The sequence below is a fragment of the Taudactylus pleione genome, unplaced genomic scaffold (genome assembly GCF_031769625.1).
Source record: "Taudactylus pleione unplaced genomic scaffold, aTauple2 ptg000804l, whole genome shotgun sequence".
NCBI lineage: Eukaryota > Metazoa > Chordata > Amphibia > Anura > Myobatrachidae > Taudactylus > Taudactylus pleione.
In genome coordinates, this window is record NW_028285206.1 from 237511 (window position 1) to 258960 (window position 21450).

At 43.2% G+C, this 21450-nt stretch overlaps 1 protein-coding gene across 1 annotated transcript in view; it reads left to right on the forward strand.

Annotated features, from left to right (window-relative positions):
- Positions 1–21450, forward strand: part of LOC148474867 (uncharacterized) — an 85414-nt gene that overhangs the window by 18443 nt on the left and 45521 nt on the right. Inside the window, 2 exon segments of the mRNA XM_088458075.1 lie at positions 3959–4062; positions 12673–13398. Of these exon segments, the coding sequence (XP_088314201.1) occupies positions 3959–4062; positions 12673–13398 (830 nt within the window).

Here is a 21450-nt window from a genome sequence, read left to right on the forward strand (position 1 = left end):
GGGAATAGGGGAAGGGAAATCTGTCTGCACAAGTATAGTAGGAATTATAAATTCAGATGTCCTGTATTTGTCTATTTACTTGACTCAGAGGGAGCTACCTATGACACCCATTGCAATTGTATACAAACAAAAGGAAACAAGTTGTATAATGTAGCACAAAGAAGAATATTATTTTATAACATCATTTTTTATTTTACAATTAAATGTTAATAAACGTTGCCAGCGAAATATGTTTAAGAATGAAGTAAATAACTAAATTGTGTAAAGATCATGAAATAAAGAAATAAATGTGATTGAAACCAAGTGTCTCGCTGTGTATTATTCATATGCTTATTCCATATTGGTTTCTTGTAAATATGTAGTTAATCCTAATGTGTGTGTTGGTGATGGATTAACAGCAGCCGATTCCCCCTATCTACATGAGTCATCTGGTACAATGTATCCCAGAGAGCCAATAAATAAATGGATTCAATTAATAGTACCCTTTAATAAGAACATTCTATACAATTGTGTGCTTAATAACCAGTATCCCAGTAATGTATGACCTGTCAGTATATATAATGATCTGTATTATCTAGGGTCCCATAATAGTACAGAGTAGAGATTAAGCCTTTTATCTGTAGATTAGCTGTCTAACTAAACCGGCACCAATTGGTAGTAACCAGATAGGTTATCATACATGTAGCTGCTACAGGAATGGTAAATCCCAATAGGTCTGTTTTGATATGATTTATTACAAATCTATTGTAGGAGATAAATTGCCCAAACAGAATAATTTAATTAGCAATCAGTTGTCTTTATGGCCATCAGTTACGGTGATAAACACTGATTTTCTGGTCTAAACAGTTGTTTCATTATGGATTTATAGTATATATATGCTATATATATATATATATATATATATACTATATGCTCTTGGAGTGACTATAGATGGCGCTATTAACGGTATTTTTAGTCTGTCCATGAACCAGTTGCAGTCTAATACAGTTGTTTTATATTCCTGGTAATGATAATCTGTTATCATGCATGGACAGATTGGGACACCGGACTATAGATAGACAGTAGAAAGGTCGACAATATCTAGATGTTAGACAGTCAATAGGTCGACCGGGACAAAAGGTCAACACACTAAAGGTACAAATGGACAACAAGGTCAAATGGTTGACTTTTTTATGTTTAGGGTTAGGCACTTACAGAAGGGTTAGGGTTGGGCACTTACGCTGATGGTTAGGGTTGGGCACTTACCCCGACGGTTAAAGTTAGGCACCTGGAGGGAGGGTTAGGCACTAGAAAGTATTGTTATAAGGGTAAGGCACCTACTCCAACGGTTAGGGTTGGGCACCAAGGGGAGGGTTAGTAGATTGGGGGTAGAAAACCAAAGAAATGTTGACCATTTTTTGTATCGATCATTTTTGTATCAACCCTTTGACTCTTTCAACCATTTGTACCCGTTGACCTTCTTACATGTCGTCCTTTAGTGTGTCGACCTTTTGTAACTGTCGACCTATTGACTGTATAACATCTGGTGTCTAGCTAGACACTGTTGACCTTTTTACTGTCTATCTCTTATACAACACCCAACAGATTGTGGGTTAATCACATCGCCCATAATCGGGCGTAAGTCCGTAGTGTATAATCCCCTTTGTGTAATAGTGTCATCTTATCCGCGGTTATAGCTGCTGGGGTAATTACACTAATGAGCTGCATTCTCAATCATCAATCATTGTGCTGTAATTTGGTACTTTGAAATAACACGTTTGATACAACGTTAATTTAGTCATTGGTGTCATATTGGCAAATTGTGTTCATACATCACAATCTATTGAGGTTGTTAGCATTCATGTACCTATAAAATGTAACCACAGATAACTGGTGAATGGTTCCTAAAGTAACGTTAGACAATGAGTAAAAGGTCCCTTTACCCGAGTTATCTCTTATGGTAATTAAATGGTTAATTTATTTTCTGAAAAAAAACCAAGTTGAGTTGTGACCTACGTTATTATAGAAAAGATCCACATTCACTTAGATTGTTTTGTGTTTGTTTTGTGTTTTATAGCGCTCAGTGGGTAAGATCATTACAAGGGGGAATTAGTCGTCGTTCCCACTCACATTATATAGAGGAGGCAAATTCTGTTTAGTGTTTCCGCATACACAACCTGACCGCTCTAACTGCTGGTCGCCCCACTTCTAGCTCCACAGGCTGAACTTCGTACACACACATTGTCATAACACACATTCAGTATAGCATATTACACAGCGAGCAAGTCACAAACACGTGTTTTGCTGTTAGAGGTTTATCAGATAACTCAGCGTGCATACTTTTCAGTGGGCTCAGGAGGTCGGACATCTAAAATATTAAACTCCATATAAGATGTGACCTCCCAATCCATCCGTTGCAGGAGGGATTTGAGCCATTTATCGGCTAACGCTCCTGCGTACACACTCTTCTGATATTGCATGAAGGGTCAGGAATCTAAAGGGTGGCCCAATAATTGTATAGGTGTGTAGCCAGTTTTAAGCTGGGTACACACTTGCCGCAATTGTTCATGCCACGAGCTGATTGTGACTAATTGAATTTTTCCCTATCGCGTAGCTTTATATACAGTACATGCAGGTCACTGTACTGTACCAGAATGTGGCCACACCAAGACACACTTAGAGAAGATGGCCATGGGATAAAAAAAACAAAGCTCTCTCTGGATTTGGGCTTAGAATAAAGATGGCAATGAGTTTATCTGTGACTCTTTATATTAAACTATTTTTAAAGCGTATTTTTTTATCTTTTACACTACAGTGTGCCACTACTTATCCCAGCAGGCCCTAGATGTCCGAGCATGTAGTTGCTTTTAGTTCTTCAAGTTGGCACATGTCATTCTACAAGCACAAGCAAGTCTAAGAAGTTAATGGCTGCCAGGGGTGGCTACTTATAGTTAGCCCACATATCCCTCTGTTTTCTTATTACATTTTATTAATTACTGTTTTATTAATATTATATTTACAGGTTAGTTTTATGTTTGTAATATATGTAAATGCCTGTTTCTACCCATAAAGACACACCCCTTGCCATTAACCTAGAAGAGGGTCGGACCACCGTTTGAACTCAAACTTAAAGGTGGAAATATGTAAATACAATAGGGTGGATATGACTCTAATTTCCCCACATGGAGATCCCCAGCCAGCATTGCTGTATATATATTAGAAGAGCAGAAGTGTGTCACCAGAAGTGGAGACAAAGGAAAGGTGGAAGAGACCCCAGGCCATTACCGTGACATAGGACTGGCGAATGTGCATCACCGGAAGGTGAAAATATGGAAGGGCAGCGGTCAGTCTATGCTATTTTATCCCTCCACGGCCCAACACAGAGAAACAGTTACATAAACCAGAATAGCGTCTAAGGAAGTGATGCGATCAGATCAGGTGGAAGAAACAGGGCAACGGATACCACCAATTTCCAACTGGTCAAGTAATTTAGGTATTTATTGTAAGATATGGAGGGAGTAAGTATCCTTGTATCCCTGATGAAGCCCCCACAGGCGAAATGCGTCGGAAAGAAGGTACAACCATGCCCTACACCAGCCTCAAAGAGGCTAAAGGAGAAGAACCCCATTTTGCCAGCAACACCCCTCCAGACTTTCCCTGTATACCATGGTACTATAGTACCCCCGCAACCTTCCGATAAGACTCAGTTTTGATTGCTCTGAAGAGGGTTAAGTGAGACTGTATCCACTCTGATACTTGGAGCCTCAGTTATACTAGCAGATGCCAAACCAACACCTTATAAATCTCAGGAACACTTTTATTGTTGGATTTTGTGAATAATGTCTACTAAGAAATCTTCAAAGGAAAAGGACCTAATTTATTGACATTATTTATACCAAATGTTTTTATTAATTTTTTCTTTATGAATGATATGTTGATTTGTTATTGTTTGATAAAAAATGCTCTTCCATTGTCTTAGTTGTGAAGGTTGCAAATGTACGAAACAAAGAAGGTCCAAGGGGATCGAACTCTACTCTTTCGCTAGTAACAAGAAAAGTTACAAGATAACAGACAAACTTACATGTGAGACCCAAGGGGTTATCTGCATGTTGGAATGCCCTTGCAGGCTGCGGAATGTAGGGCGGACGATAAGACCATTAAAACTAAGTATTGCAGGACATCCCTGAAATATAATGAAAAAAGCTGGCACCCACAGTGTTTCTGCACCCTTTGCTTTGTGTCATAACCGACCCATCTGGACTGATATTTATGGGTATCAAAAAGATCACAAACCACGGGGGAGGAGGTGATGATATTGCAGAAATCTCCAAAGAGGAAGCACAATGGATCTATTATCTAGTAACCATCTGCCCAAAGGGGTTAAATATCAATTTTCATCTAGGTTCTTGAAGTCCGACTTTCTATGGCCTCCTAAACACTCTTCCCAGATATTTAATTATTTTTTTTTCTTCTGCATTGATTTACTCCCTATTTTTACTCTTTTTTCACCTACTTTCTTAAGCCTGGTACACACTATATAATCTCTCGGAAAATATGCAAAATTCTGACAGATTGAAGCAACATATCGTTAAAATCATCTAGTGTCTACCCACTATGTTGCATCATTGGGTCGTCCTTACATGCTGCTCGACCAAACAAAGCGACTGACGACCCCATGCAGCAGGTGCTGACATATTGGGCGGTCGGGCACAGGATCGTCTAATGTGTACCAGCCACCCGAAATGTCGGCCGGTCGGCGGGATGGTCACCCGTCGTATCGCTGGCTACACACATCGTATAGTGTGTGACCAGCTATACCCTCTAATTAGATCCCAGTTATCAGATATAGAGATTTAGGAGATGTGTATCCCGAAAGCACAAGGATTATTACTAATGGACTTGAACCATAAAGATATTGACATGTCCAATTATTTTCAAAAGAAATAAACCAACATTAAACAAATTTTCTATTTATATAATATGTTCTAATTATATACTTTATATTTTAAATTACAAAATATATATTATTCCCAGTATAAATTAGCCTATTAAATATTAAATTAACCAACCATCCAGGGTAATACAATAAAGATAATAAAGGTATAGTATTATGGAGGCAAAAAACAAGAAAGGGGAAATATTGCCAGTTTATAAATAGATTGATAGGGGAAATAAAGAAACCAACAATAACCCAACAATTACATTATGTAAAAGAAGGAGAAAAGAGTTAACTGATGCTCATACAAATCAATTAACTAATTAAGCAACAGTGGTCCCTTTAAATAGGGCTGAAATGAGTGTAAGTTTCATCTCTGATGAAGCCTCGGGAGGGTGAAACGCGCTCCCCAGTGCAGATTGCTAATATATAAACATCTCATGCTGGTGATACAAATTAGACCAGTGGTCTCCAAGATTATTTGAGGTGTGAGCTACTTTAGAAAATGAAACCTCCTGTAGATCTACTGAATTTGTAGAAAAAAAAACATCTGGCTAATAACTGAACAATTGTAATTTAATGAAAAAAAAAAGATTAATAGAAAATAAAAATGCATTTAATTATTACGGTGATATTCCTGTAGTTTGTAAATAAAATGTAAGCACAGGCACATTTCACTGTTAATTACCAGCTCCAAGGAGGTACATGCAGTAGAGGAGCAAAAGATATAGGCAGGGCTGCTGTGTGATTTTCTGGCAGGGCTGGGCGGGAGTCACTCGCTCTGCCGTAGCGTAGACACCGCGGGTGGAACCACAGGGAAGCACGTCAGGTGATTGCTGTAGAGGCTTCGGAAATCACCTGACGTGCTTTCCTGCAATTCCACCCATGGTGACGATGCCATGGGGAGCACACGTCAGAGGTCACTTCCTCCTAGTTGACTCGGCAGTACTACAGCTAGGTGAGCTACCAAAATTAAGGTTGCGAGCAACAGGTTGGAGACCACTGTATTAGACAATATATACACTGGATGCCGATCAGGGTGGTCCATAAGTGTGGAACCACACTTATAAAAAGGAAATAAGTAAGAAAATATGAATCCAGTGTCTACACATATATGGGAATGGGAGTGGGGGAAAACTTTTTAGGGTATGTCACCAGTACAGCGGCCATCTTGAAGTCGACCATCTTGGATGCAACCCTAATTTTTTAATTTGGAAGGCAGTCATGTGACATCAAACAGATGCAGAAATTCATAAGAAAAACAATGGTGTTCTTCGTGTTAACGTCTCTTTATTCATTAACTCGAGAATAAATAATTATACGTTATAACAAAGCACATCATTGTTTTTCTTATGAGACTTTGCATCTGTTTAATATGTGGTATGACTACCTTATATATAATTTATATGGCAGGGAGGGTGACAGAGAGGAGGTATAGGGGTAACATTACAAGCAGGGGGCAGGAAGGAGGCTCATGGTGTAAACAGATATATAATGGTCCACATGGTCCGACTCTCTCCGTGGTTTGATAAAAACGCCCCGGGTGCCCGCACAAATAACAACATACAAGTTCCACGAGGTGCAACACTCCAGTTTCAAATAAGCTCACATACAGCGAAGGGTATAATGGCAACGTTTCAGTGCCTATGTATTTTGTGGCACTGACGAAAGTGCCACAAAATACATAGGCACTGAAACGTTGCCATTATACCCATATATATATATATATATATATATATATATATATATATATATAGGGCAGGGAGGGGTGACTGAGATGTGGTATAGGGGTAATAACCTGCAGGGGGCAGGAAGGAGAAAAATTGTATATAGATGGGGTAAAGAAGTAATACAAAGCAGAGGGCAGGAAGGAGGCATATGGTATATAGATGGGGTATAACAATCAGAAGAGGGCAGAAAGGAGACCCACGGTGTATAGAGAGGGTATAGTGGTATAATAATCAGCAGGGGGCAGGATGGAGGCACATGGTATACAGAGGTGGTATAATAACCAGTAGGGGACAGTAAGGAAACACATGGTATACAGAGGTGGTAAGGGGTATAATAACCAGCAGGGGGCAGGGAGGAGGCAAATGGTATATAGAGGTGTGTATAAAGGTATAATAATTAGCAGGCGGCGGGGGGAGGCACATGGTATATAGAGGGGGTATAGGGTATAATAACCAGCAGTGGACATGGAAAAAGCATATGGTATACAGTGGGGTGCAGAGGGGTATAATAACCAGCAGGGGGCCGGGAGGAGGCACAGGGTATATAGAGGGAGTATAGGGGTATAATAACAAGCAGGGGGCAGGGATGAGGCACATGGTATATAGAGGTATAATAACCAGCAGAGGGCAGGGAGGATGCACATGGTATATAGGGGGTGGTATAGGTGTATAATAACCAGCAATGGGCAGGGAGGAGATACATGGTATATAGAGGGGGTTATATAGGGGTATAATAACCAGCAGGGGGCAGGGAGGAGGTACATGGTATGTAGAGGGGGTTATATAGGGGTATAATAACCAGCAGGGGGCAGGGAGGAGGCACAGGGTATGTAGAGGGGGTTATATAGGGGTATAATAACAAGCAGGGGGCAGGGATGAGGCACATGGTATATAGAGGTATAATAACCAGCAGAGGGCAGGGAGGATGCACATGGTATATAGGGGGTGGTATAGGTGTATAATAACCAGCAATGGGCAGGGAGGAGATACATGGTATATAGAGGGGATTATATAGGGGTATAATAACCAGCAGGGGGCAGGGAGGAGGTACATGGTATATAGAGGGGGTATATAGGATTATAATAACCAGGAGGGGGCAGGGAGGAGGTACATGGTATATAGAGGGGGTTATATAGGGGTATAATAACCAGCAGGGGGCAGGGAGGAGGTACATGGTATGTAGAGGGGGTTATATAGGGGTATAATAACCAGCAGGGGGCAGGGAGGAGGCACAGGGTATGTAGAGGGGGTTATATAGGGGTATAATAACAAGCAGGGGGCAGGGATGAGGCACATGGTATATAGAGGTATAATAACCAGCAGAGGGCAGGGAGGATGCACATGGTATATAGGGGGTGGTATAGGTGTATAATAACCAGCAATGGGCAGGGAGGAGATACATGGTATATAGAGGGGATTATATAGGGGTATAATAACCAGCAGGGGGCAGGGAGGAGGTACATGGTATATAGAGGGGGTATATAGGATTATAATAACCAGGAGGGGGCAGGGAGGAGGTACATGGTATATAGAGGGGGTTATATAGGGGTATAATAACCAGCAGGGGGCAGGGAGGAGGCACATGATATATAGAGGGGGTATATAGGGGTATAATAACCAGGAGGGGGCAGGGAGGAGGCACATGGTATATAGAGGAGGGTATATAGGATTAAAATAACCAGGAGGGGGCAGGGAGGAGGTACATGGTATATAGAGGGGGTTATATAGGGGGTTATATAGGGGTATAATAACCAGAAGTTAGGGTGGAGGCACATGGTATATAGAGGGGAGTATAATAACCACCAGGGGGTAGGGTGAAGGCATATGGTCTATAGAGGGAGTATAGGCATGTAATTACCAGCAGGGGGCAGGGTGGAGGCACATGGTATATAGAGGGGGGCATAGGGGTACAATAACCAGCAGGACGCAGGGTGGTGGCACATGGTATATTGTGGGGGATAAAGGGGTATAATAACCAGCAGGGGGCAGGGAGGAGGCACATGGTATATAGAGGGGGAATAATAACCAGCAGGGGGCAGGGAGGATGCACATGGTATATAGTGGTGGGTATACACAGAGAATTATACACAGCAGCTCCCTGTATACAGCATTACATACATCCAGCTCTCTTTCACTGTATGTATGTACTAACCCCCCGCCAGGCTCTGTGCTCCCTGTACACACCCCACTTCCGCCTTGTGCGTTCCACCAGCACTTCCGCCCTTTGCGTTCCACCTGGTTTTCTGTTTGGGCAGTCCAATTGACTTCCGGTCTTTCTTCTAGCAGCTTCTGGAGCTGGGAAGCGGCAGCAGTAGGTAATAGTTTCTTATATACAGGGGGAGCAGCCTGTGGTGTCCTATATACAGGGGGAGCAGCCTGTGGTATCCTATATACAGGGGCATCAGCCTGTGGTGTCCTATATACAGGGGAAGCAGCCCGTGGTGTCTATATACGGGGGAGCAGCCTGTGGTGTCCTATATACAGATGGAGCAGCATGTGGTGTCCTTTATACAGGGGAATCAGCATGTGGTGCCTATATACAGGGGGAGCAGCATGTGGTGCCTATGTACAGGGAGAGCAGCCCGTGGTGTCCTATGTACGGGGATAGCATCATGTGGTATCCTATATAGAGGGGGAGCAGCCCGTGGTGTACTATGTACAGGGGGAGCAGCATGTGGTGTCTATATACAAGTGGGGCAGCCTGTGGTGTCCTATATACAGGTGGAACAGCTTGTGGTGTCCTATGTACAGGGGGAACAGCTTGTGGTAACCTATGTATAGTGGGAGCAGCCTGTGGTGTCCTATATACAGGGAGAGCAGCCTGTGGTGTCCTATATACAGGGGGAGCAGCCTGTGGTGTCCTATATACAGGGGGAGCAGTCCGTGGTGTCCTATATACAGGGGGAGCAGCCTGTGGTGTCCTATATACAGGGGGATCAGCCTGTGGTGTCCTATACACAGGGGGAGCAGCCTGTGGAGTCTTATATACAGGTGGAGTGGCCTGTGGTGTCCTATATAGAGGGAGAGCGGCCTGTGGTTTGCTATATAGCGTTTCCGAAGCTGAAAAGCAGCAGCAGTAGGTAATGGTATCTTATGTACAGTGGGAGCATCATGTGGTATCCTATATAGAGGGGGGCAGCCTGTGGTGCCTATATACAGGGGAAGCAGCATGTGGTATCCTATATACAAGGGGAGCAGCCTGTGGAGTCCTATGTACAAGTGGAGTGGCCTGTGGTGTCCTATATAGAGGGAGAGTGGCCTGTTGTTTGCTATATATAGGGTGAGCAGCCTGTGGTGTCTCCTATATACAGGTGAAGCAGCCTGTGGTGTCCTATATACAGGGGGAGCAGCCTGTGGGGTCCTATATCTAGGGGGAGAAACCTGTGGGGTCCTATTTCCAGGGGAAGCAGCCTGTGTGGTATTATATACAAGATGCAGCCTGTGGAGTCATATATGTATATATATATATATATATATATATACAGGGGGAGCAGCTTGTGGTGTCCTTCCATATAGGGGGAGCGGCCTGTGGTGTCCTACTAAACAGGATGAGCAGCCTGTCGTGTGCTTGCAGCATGTGGTACTACTATAAAGGGGGAACAGCCTGTGATGTCCTACTTTACAGGGGGAGCGGCCTGCGGTGTCCTATACAGGGGTAGCAGCCTGCGGTGTCGTATTCAGGGATAGCAGCCTCTGGTGTCCTCTGTACAAGGGGAGCAGCCTGTGGTGTCCTATGTTCAGGGGGAGCAGCTTGTGGTGTCCTATATACAGGGGGAGCAGCCTGTGGTGTCCTATGTACAGGGGGGAGCAGCCTGTGGTGTCCTATATACAGGGGGAGCAGCCTGTGATGTCCTATATACAGGGGGAGCAGCCTGTGGTGTCCTATATACAGGGGGAGCAGCCTGTGGTGTCCTATGTACAGGGGGGAGCAGCCTGTGGTGTCCTATATACAGGGGGAGCAGCCTGTGGTGTCCTATATACCGGTGGAGTGGCCTGTGGTGGTCTATATAGAGGGAGAGCGTCCTGTTTGCTATATATAGTGTGAGCAGCCTGTGGTGTACTATATACATGTGAAGCAGCCTGTGGTGTCCTATATCCAGGGGGAGTAGCCTATGGGGTCCTATATCTAGGAGGAGCAACCTGTGGGGTCCTATATCCAGGGGAAGCAGCCCTACTTTACAGGGGAAGCAGCATGTGTTGTCTTATATACAAGGTGTAGCCTGTGAAGTCATATGTACAGGGGGAGCGGCCTGTGGTGTCCTTCCACACAGGGGGAGCGGCGTGTGGTGTCCTACTAAACAGGAGGAGTAGCCTGTGCTGTCCTTCCAGCCTGTGGTCCTTCTATACAGGGGGAACAGCCTGTGGTGTCCTACTTTACAGGGGGAGCGGCCTGCGTCGTCCTATACAGGGGGAGCGGCCTGTGGTGTCCTTTATACAGAGAGAGTAACCTGTTTGGTCCTATATACAGGGGAAGGAGCCTATGGTGTCCTAGTATTTTAATATCGGGGAGCAGCCTGTTGTGTCCTGGTATTATAATACTGGGGAAGCAGCCTATGGTGACAGAAACTGACCAGTGACCTATGTCTAGGTGGAAAGAGGAGATTAAAGCTGCATACACACGTAAAGATTTTCTGTCCATCCATCCAACCAGTTGATTGGTTGGAATGAAATTTGGTAACGTATGAAAGCAAATGACAATCAGCAATTTTGTTGGAAAATGGTCAAAAACTGTTGTTTGATCAAATTGTTTAGATCAAACATTTAACAAACTTGTCTAATGACCATTTTCATCTGTTTTCTGGCATTTAGGAGCAAATTGCTGATCATCAGTTACTCCCATACGTTACCAGATTTTCATTCCAACCAATCAACTAGTTGGATGGTTGGATAGAAAATCTTTACGTGTGTATGCAGCTTTACTGGTCAATCATACCTGAAAATGTTACATGTGTTCTCTGTGATGTTTTTGTAATTATATTTATTCTTACAAAATCCAGCTGTGAGGTCTTTATTAGATGCTATGTGAGAATGAGACACAGACAGGAGTCACATGTCTGAGAGGATCTTTCATCTCACCCTGGAGATACTGTACCTACTACCTGGGGAGGTGAGGAGATCTGGGAGTGTCACAGTGACATCACATATCTATAGTAATAATACAGGGACATGACTGGGGAGGTGAGGGGATCTGGAAGTGTCACAGTGACATCACTTATATCTATAGTAATAATACAGGGACATGACTGGGGAGGTGAGGGGATCTGGAAGTGTCACAGTGACATCACTTATATCTATAGTAATAATACAGGGACATGACTGGGGAGGTGAGGGGATCTGGAAGTGTCACAGTGACATCACATATCTATAGTAATAATACAGGGACATGACTGGGGAGGTGAGGGGATCTGGGATTGTCACAGTGATTTTTCCACTTTCTATAGTAATAAAATAAGGACATGACTGGGGAGGTGAGATAATCTGGGAGTGTCAAAGTGACATCACTAAATATAGCTAAAATACCAGGACATGGCTGGGGATGTTAGGGGATCTGGGAGTGTCACAGTGACATTCCTAATATCTATAGTAATAATACAGGGATATGACTGGGAAGCTGAGTGGATCTGGGATTGTTACTGTGATATCACCACTTTATTATAGTAATAATATAAGGACATGACTGGAGAGGTGAGGGGGTCTGGGAGTATCACAGTGCCATCACCTATATCTATAGTTATAATACAGGGACATGATTGGGGAGGTGAGGGGATCTAGGACTGTCACAGTGACATCACTTATATCTATAGTAATAATACAGGGACATGACTGGGGAGGTGAGGGGATCTGGGAGTGTCACAGTGACATCACTTATAGCTATAGTAATAATACAGGGACATGATTGGGGAGGTGAGGGGATCTAGGAGTGTCTATGTGACAATGTTTATATCTATATTAAGTCTAACCAATTTGTTTTCATTCCGCAACCATTACTTTTAAAGTGTTTTTGATTTGTGTGTTATTTAGGGTGAAATATGACTGATATGAAGGCAGAAGATACAGAGGGAGAAGAAGAGATGTATGTGACTGATATAAAGGTTGAACCTTTAGAGGGAGAAGAAGAGACATATGTGACTGATATGAAGGCAGAAGATATAGAGGGACCAGAAGAGACGTATGTGACTGATATAAAGACAGAAGATATAGAGGGAGAAGAAGAGACGTATGTGACTGATAATAAGGCAGAAGATATAGAGGAAGAAGAGATGTATGTGACTGATATGAAGGCAGAAGATATAGAGGGACCAGAAGAGACGTATGTGACTGATAATAAGGCAGAAGATATAGAGGGAGAAGAAGAGACGTATGTGACTGATATAAAGACAGAAGATATAGAGGGAGAAGAAGAGACGTATGTGACTGATAATAAGGCAGAAGATATAGAGGGAGAAGAAGAGACGTATGTGACTGATAAAAAGACAGAAGATATAGAGGGAGAAGACGACACGTATGTGACTGATAATAAAGCAGAAGATATAGAGGGAGAAGAAGAGACGTATGTGACTGATAATAAAGCAGAAGATATAGAGGGAGAAGAAGAGATGTATGTGACTGATATGAAGGCAGAAGATATAGAGGGAGAAGAAGAGACGTATGTGACTGATATGAAGGCAGAAGATATAGCGGGAGAAGAAGAGACGTATGTGAACGGTGATCGGCAATGTAAGAAGGAGGAAATCCCTACAGATATTAGCACAGGTGAGTAATAAACACTTATTAAAGAAACGCAACACATAAATAATAAAATGCTCAGTGTTAGTGCTCTGTGTGAGTAGCCGCCTCCTATTAGATACAGGTGTGTCAGTCATTTACTAATAAAACAATGAGAATAAATAAGACCTCATGCAGTTGCAGTACAGTATCCCTACTTTCAGGGTATGTTAAAGCATTCCTACTATGTCGGAGTCTTTCATGGCGATATAAGTGAAGTAAATGCTGAGGTGTAAATAACTGAGAGATCTCTTATTTAGAGTGTAATCCTATACAGTTGTGATAATACAAAATGGCCTCAGACACCTCATACAGACTTGTCAGTATATTGCTCACATAGAATCAATTGTAAGAGAAACCTTTGTCCTTATTACCCCCTTTACTATATACAGTATAACATTAATTTATTACCATTGTAAGTTTCTCCAATATGTGATTGTATAACTTAAACAACCTCCTAGACTAACACCCTTCCTTACGTTGCTTATTAACTCTAACATAACCGAGGGGTATCTTACAGTAATGTCCTGGATCCGTGGTAACAAGAGACCATTCATAGGTAGCTGTTCCCCTCCAAACGGGTGTCTACAGACGTCCTTATAAGGGCAGAGAGCGCACACGGTTATATAGCCGCTGTGATTTTTCCTTCATATAATGTGACTCTGAACCTCCTACATGGGCTCATATGGAAACAGCCGCCGCGGTCCTTGGCAAGGATGGCTATAGAGAAGTAATAATGCATAAAATTAATTATAGAAACAATCTGAATAATAACTGGTTTCACCTCCCCCAACATAGACAGTGAAAGAAATATTGTATAATTGAATTTGTCTTATTGGCATAGAGCTCAGTATATTACAGTAAATTATAGTATATACAGTACGTGTGTTTTAGTTACTGGTGTTTTTGAGAGAGAACCTGTTTTTGTAACATTCTCAGACAGGAAATCTATTAATAAAGCATTTAGTCTGAGGCAAGATAAGGGGTGGCGTTAGCTTGACCAGTACATTCCTCAGCTTGAAATCTCACCAGAGGGTCCCCGTATGTCAGTTCTGTGTGCCAGAGTTTTCTGTGGAGATGTTCCATTATTGAACCATATAGGTATTTGGGAATTAACGATTACTGTAAATTGTCTCATTCCAATGTAAGATCATGTACTGCTTGTGGTTAGAGCTACCCCTTGATGCTAAGCTCTAATGTTTAATACCCCTGTGCTGTAAGTTGTCCTGTTGTGATGAAAGGAGGTCTGCCCTCTTTCCAACCCAGGAGATAAATGAGTTGGGCATATATAGGCCTTAATTGGTAGGCTCTGTGTAGTATTTCCCGAGCCTCTAAGTTATGATGCCAGGGCTGGAGACTGGTTTGGGTTCTGTATAAAGAGCGCCCACTGCTGGATTTTGTACATGTACCACCTTGTACTTCTCAGTGTATTATCCCTCTCACAGAGGGGTGTATAACAGTCCTTTTAAGGACTATTTTAAGGACAATAAACATCTCAATGTCTATTACCTGCTTTAATACTGTGACGTACAGCTGAGAGCTAACACTCTAATCCATTCTTTGGCTGTCTGCATAGAACCCAGTGTCTTGAGTCAATGCACTGGCATACAGCCCCCTATGTTATTGCATATTGTCGAAGCCGGATGATTGGCTGAGACAGAATCTGTTAAAAATTAAAATCTGCATGATGCCATTTTGCGAATGGCAACGACGCCATTTTGCGAATGGCCGCACAACGCCATTTTAGCGAATACCACGTAATATCAGTACATACGGCGATGTTATTATTGAGCGTTGTGCAATTCCAATGCAATAGAACACTATTAAAAGTCCTTACTAAAACCATACACACGTTTATTAATACACATAATATGAACAATCCTGCAAAACACGTACCACACTGTACTCCACAAGCACGTAGACACACAACGCTAACTAGCGTCTTTTCTTAATATCCCCACACTTACACATTGCATACTTACACTTAAAGGTTCCAAGGCATTAAGGTTAATATTTAAGGTTTTATTCATTATCAATGATATTGTGAAATACATGTTATTTGATATCTAAGGTTTAGTACATGAAAAGCAGACCGTGTTTGGTGTCATTCTAAACAACTGTGTATTTGCAGATTTCCGGTTCCATCGGCAAGGAGATCACAACATGCGTCTGCAAGTTATGAATTATGGAGAATTAGGTGATAGAATGTACTTTGTATGTAGTGTCCATTTATTAGTTATTCGGCGGGAAGATACACACAAAGAGGTGTTGGAGGGCTGAACTATTGCTGTACAAATGGACCAATGAACTGTATCGTAACAGAAGATCCACGAGGAAGAACCAATGGGATTATGCCAGCTCATGTCTATTGTATTGCCTATCTCTGTAATGGTATATATGCAAGCGCTCTATTTTTGGTAGTTAGCCATCTTCTTTCGTGTGACGGAGGCTTCATCTTTGATGCTGGGAATCTGGATCCAGAGCGCTTGCGTATGTAACGACTGTACCTTATTGAATGTAATAACCCTTTGCGCTCATTGTCTAGATCAAAGTGCGTGATACCTTTTTTTTGTGAATAATAACTTTATGCTTTGGAACCACACTCAAGGTTTAGAAAGTGTTTATTTAATGTGCGACTGTTCACAACGCTAAATAGCGACATTTAAGGTATAGAGGTTTATTAGGAATTCATGGTTGAGGGCTCATAGAGTGAAACACGCTACCATTTACACGGTAACACTCGGTTATCGGTCTCTCCCCAAAAGGGTGGACGGCGCCATAAGCAGGAAAGAACGATTTGCCTTCGAATACCTGCTACCACTTTGTTGCTGAGAGACAGCTATCCGTTATTGTGTGAGTTCAAGGAGCGCTGATTAGAACTAGGGACGAGGAAGGAAAAGTGTGTTTTTCCTTCGTTGTTAAAGTTTTGTGTTAGGGGGTAAGTTGCACAATAGCGTCCGCATATTTCCTGTATTGCTGCCACGTGTTCAAACGGTCATTGTATTCATAGCGTGATTGCTTGTTAAAAAAACCCTCTGAATTATACTGCTATATTTAAGTAAAGGATTTATTTTTCTGTACAGAAAAGGTGTCTGATTGAAACGTGTGTGTAGGCTACTGTCTGGTTAAGCCTAAGTAAGTGGAGGCTACTGTCTGGTTAAGCCTCGGTGGAGGTTACTGTCTGTTAAACCTCGGTGAAACTCGGTAGGGGACCCTGAGGAGGTCGCACAAGCTACTGGGCCAGTGTACAGAGCAGGTACATTGTGGTTTATCGAGAAACTAAGAGCGTTTCTCGGTCCGGCACCCGTTAATCGCAAAATCCGCTGATCAGTTAGGTTCCTTGGACAGCGCGATCAGACCGCATAGTTATATAAACTGTGATTGTGAAGTGGGTTGTTGTGGGAGTGAAACCGCTGGTAAGGTTAGTAGTTATTAACTTCTAGATGCTACCAGCTGGGAGTAAACTCAAAGCAGGGAGCTAGTGGTAAAGCTTGAGTTGATTTACCACTGGTAAAATAATTCGCTAAGCGGTTATTTTACTCCTCGTTAGGTACACGGTCCCTAAGGGCGGGAAATCGGTGCATAACGGGGAGTGCGTGAACGTTGGCTCTAAAAAAAAAAATCGTTCACCAATCGAAATTCTCTGGAAGTTGCTAAGTGTTTCCTCAGATGGGGGCTAAGCAATCTCTAGTAATGGTCGATGTTGTGCTGCTGTCGGAAGGGCCGCTTGGGTCGGCCAGGTATGTTATGTTTAAAAAGTATGGTGCGTATGCAATGGCGTACTGTAACATATGGGTCAAGATGACCAAGAAATGTAGAAAGCCTTTTCCCAAGATTGGTAGTTTTGATTTGGAGGTTCTGTTTAATGACTGTTTAAAGTTATGGCAGCACGAGGGGAACATGTGGCTTAGCGGAGTGCACGCGATGCAAATTAGCGGCGCGTTCATGACGCAAGGGAGCGCGTACGCAATGCAAAATAGCGTTGCACATGTGACGTAAGGGAACGAGTACGCACAGCAATGTAGCGTTGCCAAAGATATTGTTAGTAGCTCATGCGCACCACCTCCACCCTATGCGGATGGGGGTGAAGGTACAGTCGTTCTCAAAAATCATTAAAATTTAACAAGTAACTTGTACCCTCTCCTGAGTAACTATAAGGAACATGTTTATAATGCAGATGATGAACCTGTTGTAATGTCAGCTCTATCCCATGTTGCCCAAATATTAAATGCACCCACACAGCAAGCACAGGTAGCTGCCCCATCCGTACCATTAGTGGAGGTAGCCCCACCATTGATGGTGCAGGAAGTATCAACACCTGTTGTAGCAGTAACGGAGGTTGTTAATCCCATAAGTAGCAGTAGTAGGCTGAACCCTCCACCAGGTAACAAGGCCACAGGTAGTGGTGCAGTTGGCATTCATCCCGTCCGGACAATAACTTCCCAAGGGGAATCCGGACGCACAGGGTATAGTGGCCACAAAGTATGTAGCAATGCATTGTCCATGGACGAGAGTGGAGCTACATTCCATAATGACAGATTTCCCTGACCCTAGGCATAAGTTAGCAAAGTGCCAGAAATTTGTAAAGGATTTAGGTAATGCTCATGAGCCAACCAATAAGGATTGGTGAGTGGTATTACGGGCATGTCTTCCACACAATACCGATGTGAAAAAGTTTATCACGGCCTGTGTATTGGATGGAGATAGTCCCATAACAGATGCAGATAATCAGGATAACATAGCCCACATTGTCACCCAGTTGGCCGTATATTTCTCAGTAGTAGTTAAACTGGAGTAAGATTTTTACCATTAAACAGAAAGTGAGTCTGCAGCAGATTATTTCACCAGAGCGCTGCAGACTATTACCCAATACACTGGGATAGAGGATATAAAAGATAATACCCATCACAGGGAAATGGTGCTTATGGATGGTCTTAAAGACATCCTAAAAACCAGGGTTCAGACCTCACTTCCTGTGTGATGGGGAATTACTGTAGACATTCTCAGGGAATCTACAATTGAACATGATAAAAACATCCTTAGGAAGAGAGAAATGCAGAGCGAGAAACTAATGGCTGTTAGTATTCAAGCTCTGGAAGTAATGCAAATACCACCGCAACGCTCTTATCACACACAGCCAAAATACACTCACCCCATACAACCTCCAAACCCCTATCCCCCTATACAGCCACAATCTTTCCACACTCCACAACCCGCACAACAACAACCTTTTAATACACGTCAACCACGAAGGTGTTATAGATGTAACCAGGAGGGGCACATAAGTAGGTTTTGTAAAAATAGTACGTGGGAATCTCCAAACCAGAGAACACCAAGGTACCCACAGGAGAGGCACCCACCACAGTCAGAACAATTCCAACCATTACCTGCTCACATCGTAAAAGTGAATGCTTTGCTGGAAGAGGACAGTCAGCTCTAGGGGTCAGGTCATACCTGTAGTCTACAGCCAGTCAGATTAACTAGGGATACCAGGGAAGAACCTGTAATGTTAATTGATGTAGCTGGTACCAAACATTCTTTTCTTGTAGACACAGGGGCGAACAGATCAGTGTTAAATTCTTCATCCAATTTACAGGTAACCAGCAAGACAGTGCCAGCAATGGGTGTAACGGGTAAAGTACATTATTCTTTAACCAAATCCGCAGAAGTAACTATCGGTCTATTGCATACCAGGCATTCCTTTCTCCTGGCAGCAGCGGCCCCTACTAACCTACTGGGAAGGGATTTTTTATGTAAAATGGGATCTGTCATTTAATGTACCCCTGATGGTATATTTTTAGATATCCCATAGAGAGTTGCGCACGAAAGGAGGGATATATTGGACACTCCCCAACGGTTAATGTTTCACTCTACTGTTTTAGATTAAAATCCATCCCAGGTAGAGCAGATGTTATCTCAAATACCTGGTTCACTTTGGACCAAAGATGGACAAGACACTGGATTAATGGCAAACATAGCTCCTGTAATGGAAAATCTAAAAAGTGGTAGGCAAGCTCCAAAAAATTCCCCAGTACCTGTTAAAACCAGAGGTAGAGATCGGGGTTTATCCCATAATTGAGCGGTTATTACAGCAGGGAATTTTGGTCCGTACAACAAGTGTAGCCAATAGTCCCATTTTTCCAGGTAGTTGAGAGCCAATTCCCCGTATGCCAAATCCAGCTGTCATCCTTATGCAGATCCCACCAACGGCCACTTATTTCAGTGTCATTGACTTCTGTTCTGCTTTCTTCTCTGTCCCTCTTCATCCTGACTGTAAGTACCTATTCGCCTTCACATACACGGGAGTACATTACACATGGACACGATTGCCCCAGGGTTTCATAGACAGCCCAAGTATCTTCTCCCAGGCCTTTCATGGCTGTTTACAATCTTTTCAACCTGCCAATGGATCTGTTCTAATTTAATATGTAGACGATTTGTTGTTAGGCTCTGATTCGTTTGTTATGTTTAAATGATACTAAACTGTTGTTACTTTATCTCTCACAAACAGGGCACAAGGATGCAAAGGACAAATTACAGCCATGCCAGTCTAAGGTTAAATACTTGGGACACTGCCTAACCCAGGGGTTACGACATCTGACTACTGACCAAATCCAAGCCATACAGACCATGACACTGCCGCGTAACCAATAGCAAATCCGTACCTTCTTGGGAATTTGTGGATACTGCAGAATGTGGATCCCAGGTTTTTCTATTTTGGCCTTACCTTTACAGGACTTAGACCCTCATTCAGAGGCGGTCGCAAAAGAAGCGACTGCTCGCTCTGAATGAGCACAGCCACTTGATTTTTCTAGTGGGGCCTCCTGGTCGCTAGCTAAGCTGCGGGGCGGCCATCGGGGCTTGCGATGAGACCCTAAGGTTGGGTCTTGGCAACCGCAAGCCCCAAGGAGCTTCCTGCTCTGATCGAGCAGGAAGCTCCCTGACATCACTGCTGATGTCATTGCGGCCGCCCACAAACAGCAAGCGTTCCTTAAGGAACGCCTCTGTTTGTCCAGCCCCCCCCGCCCATCAAACGGGGCGAGCTATTGATTAACAACGACAGCCGCCCCGTTGGTAGCGAGCCCCGCAGCGAGAGAATTTCTCTCTCGCTCTGGGGCTTGCGCAGTGCGGCTGCGCGTGCGCAGGGCCTAAACATTGACCCGGTTGAGAGCGCTCAGCGCTTGCGACCGGGTCTGAATGAGGTCCATAGTCTCTTCCTCAAAGCCCGATCGTGTCATACACACAGAGGAAACAGAGCAGGCTTTCCTTAATCTTAAGGACAGTGTGACAAGAGCACCTGCATTGGGAATACCTGACTATGAAAAACCTTTGAGTTATATTGTACGGAAGCCGATAGTTGCACAGCAGGTGTCCTCACCCAAAAACATTGTGACGCTAGCAGACCTGTAGCATACTACAGTGCCCAATTGGACACTGTGGCAAGATCACTCCCAACGTGTTTAAGAAGTGTTGCTGCCACCGCTCTTTTGGTAAACAAGAGCGATGACGTAGTGTTAGGACATGATACAGTTGTCTATACACCCCATGCAGTATCTGCCTTGTTGAATTCAGCTCAAAACAGACATGTCTCCTCAGCTAGGTTCACAAAATGGGAACTAGCCCTGATAGCACCTGCAAACATCACCATAAAACGGTGCAATAAATCCAGCAACGTACTTACCATATGTGCATCGGAATGCACAAAGAGTGGAAGGTGAGTCTCTGGCGGAAGGTGAGTTTTGCAGGGGTACTGATAAACATGACTATATGGATTATTTGAATCGAACTTTTACAGCTAGGCCTGACATATGTGATACACCTTTGGAAAATGCAGATTTGACGTTTTACACGGATGGGAGTCGTCATAGACAAACTGACACAGGAGAGTTTTATGTACAGGTTATGCTGTTGTAGATGACAAGGATATCATAGAAGCCGAACCCCTTGGTCCACCTCACTTGGCCCAAGTGGCGGAGCTGGTGGCACTAAGAAGAGCGCGTGAATTAGCAGAAGGTTAATCTGATAATATCTACACTGACT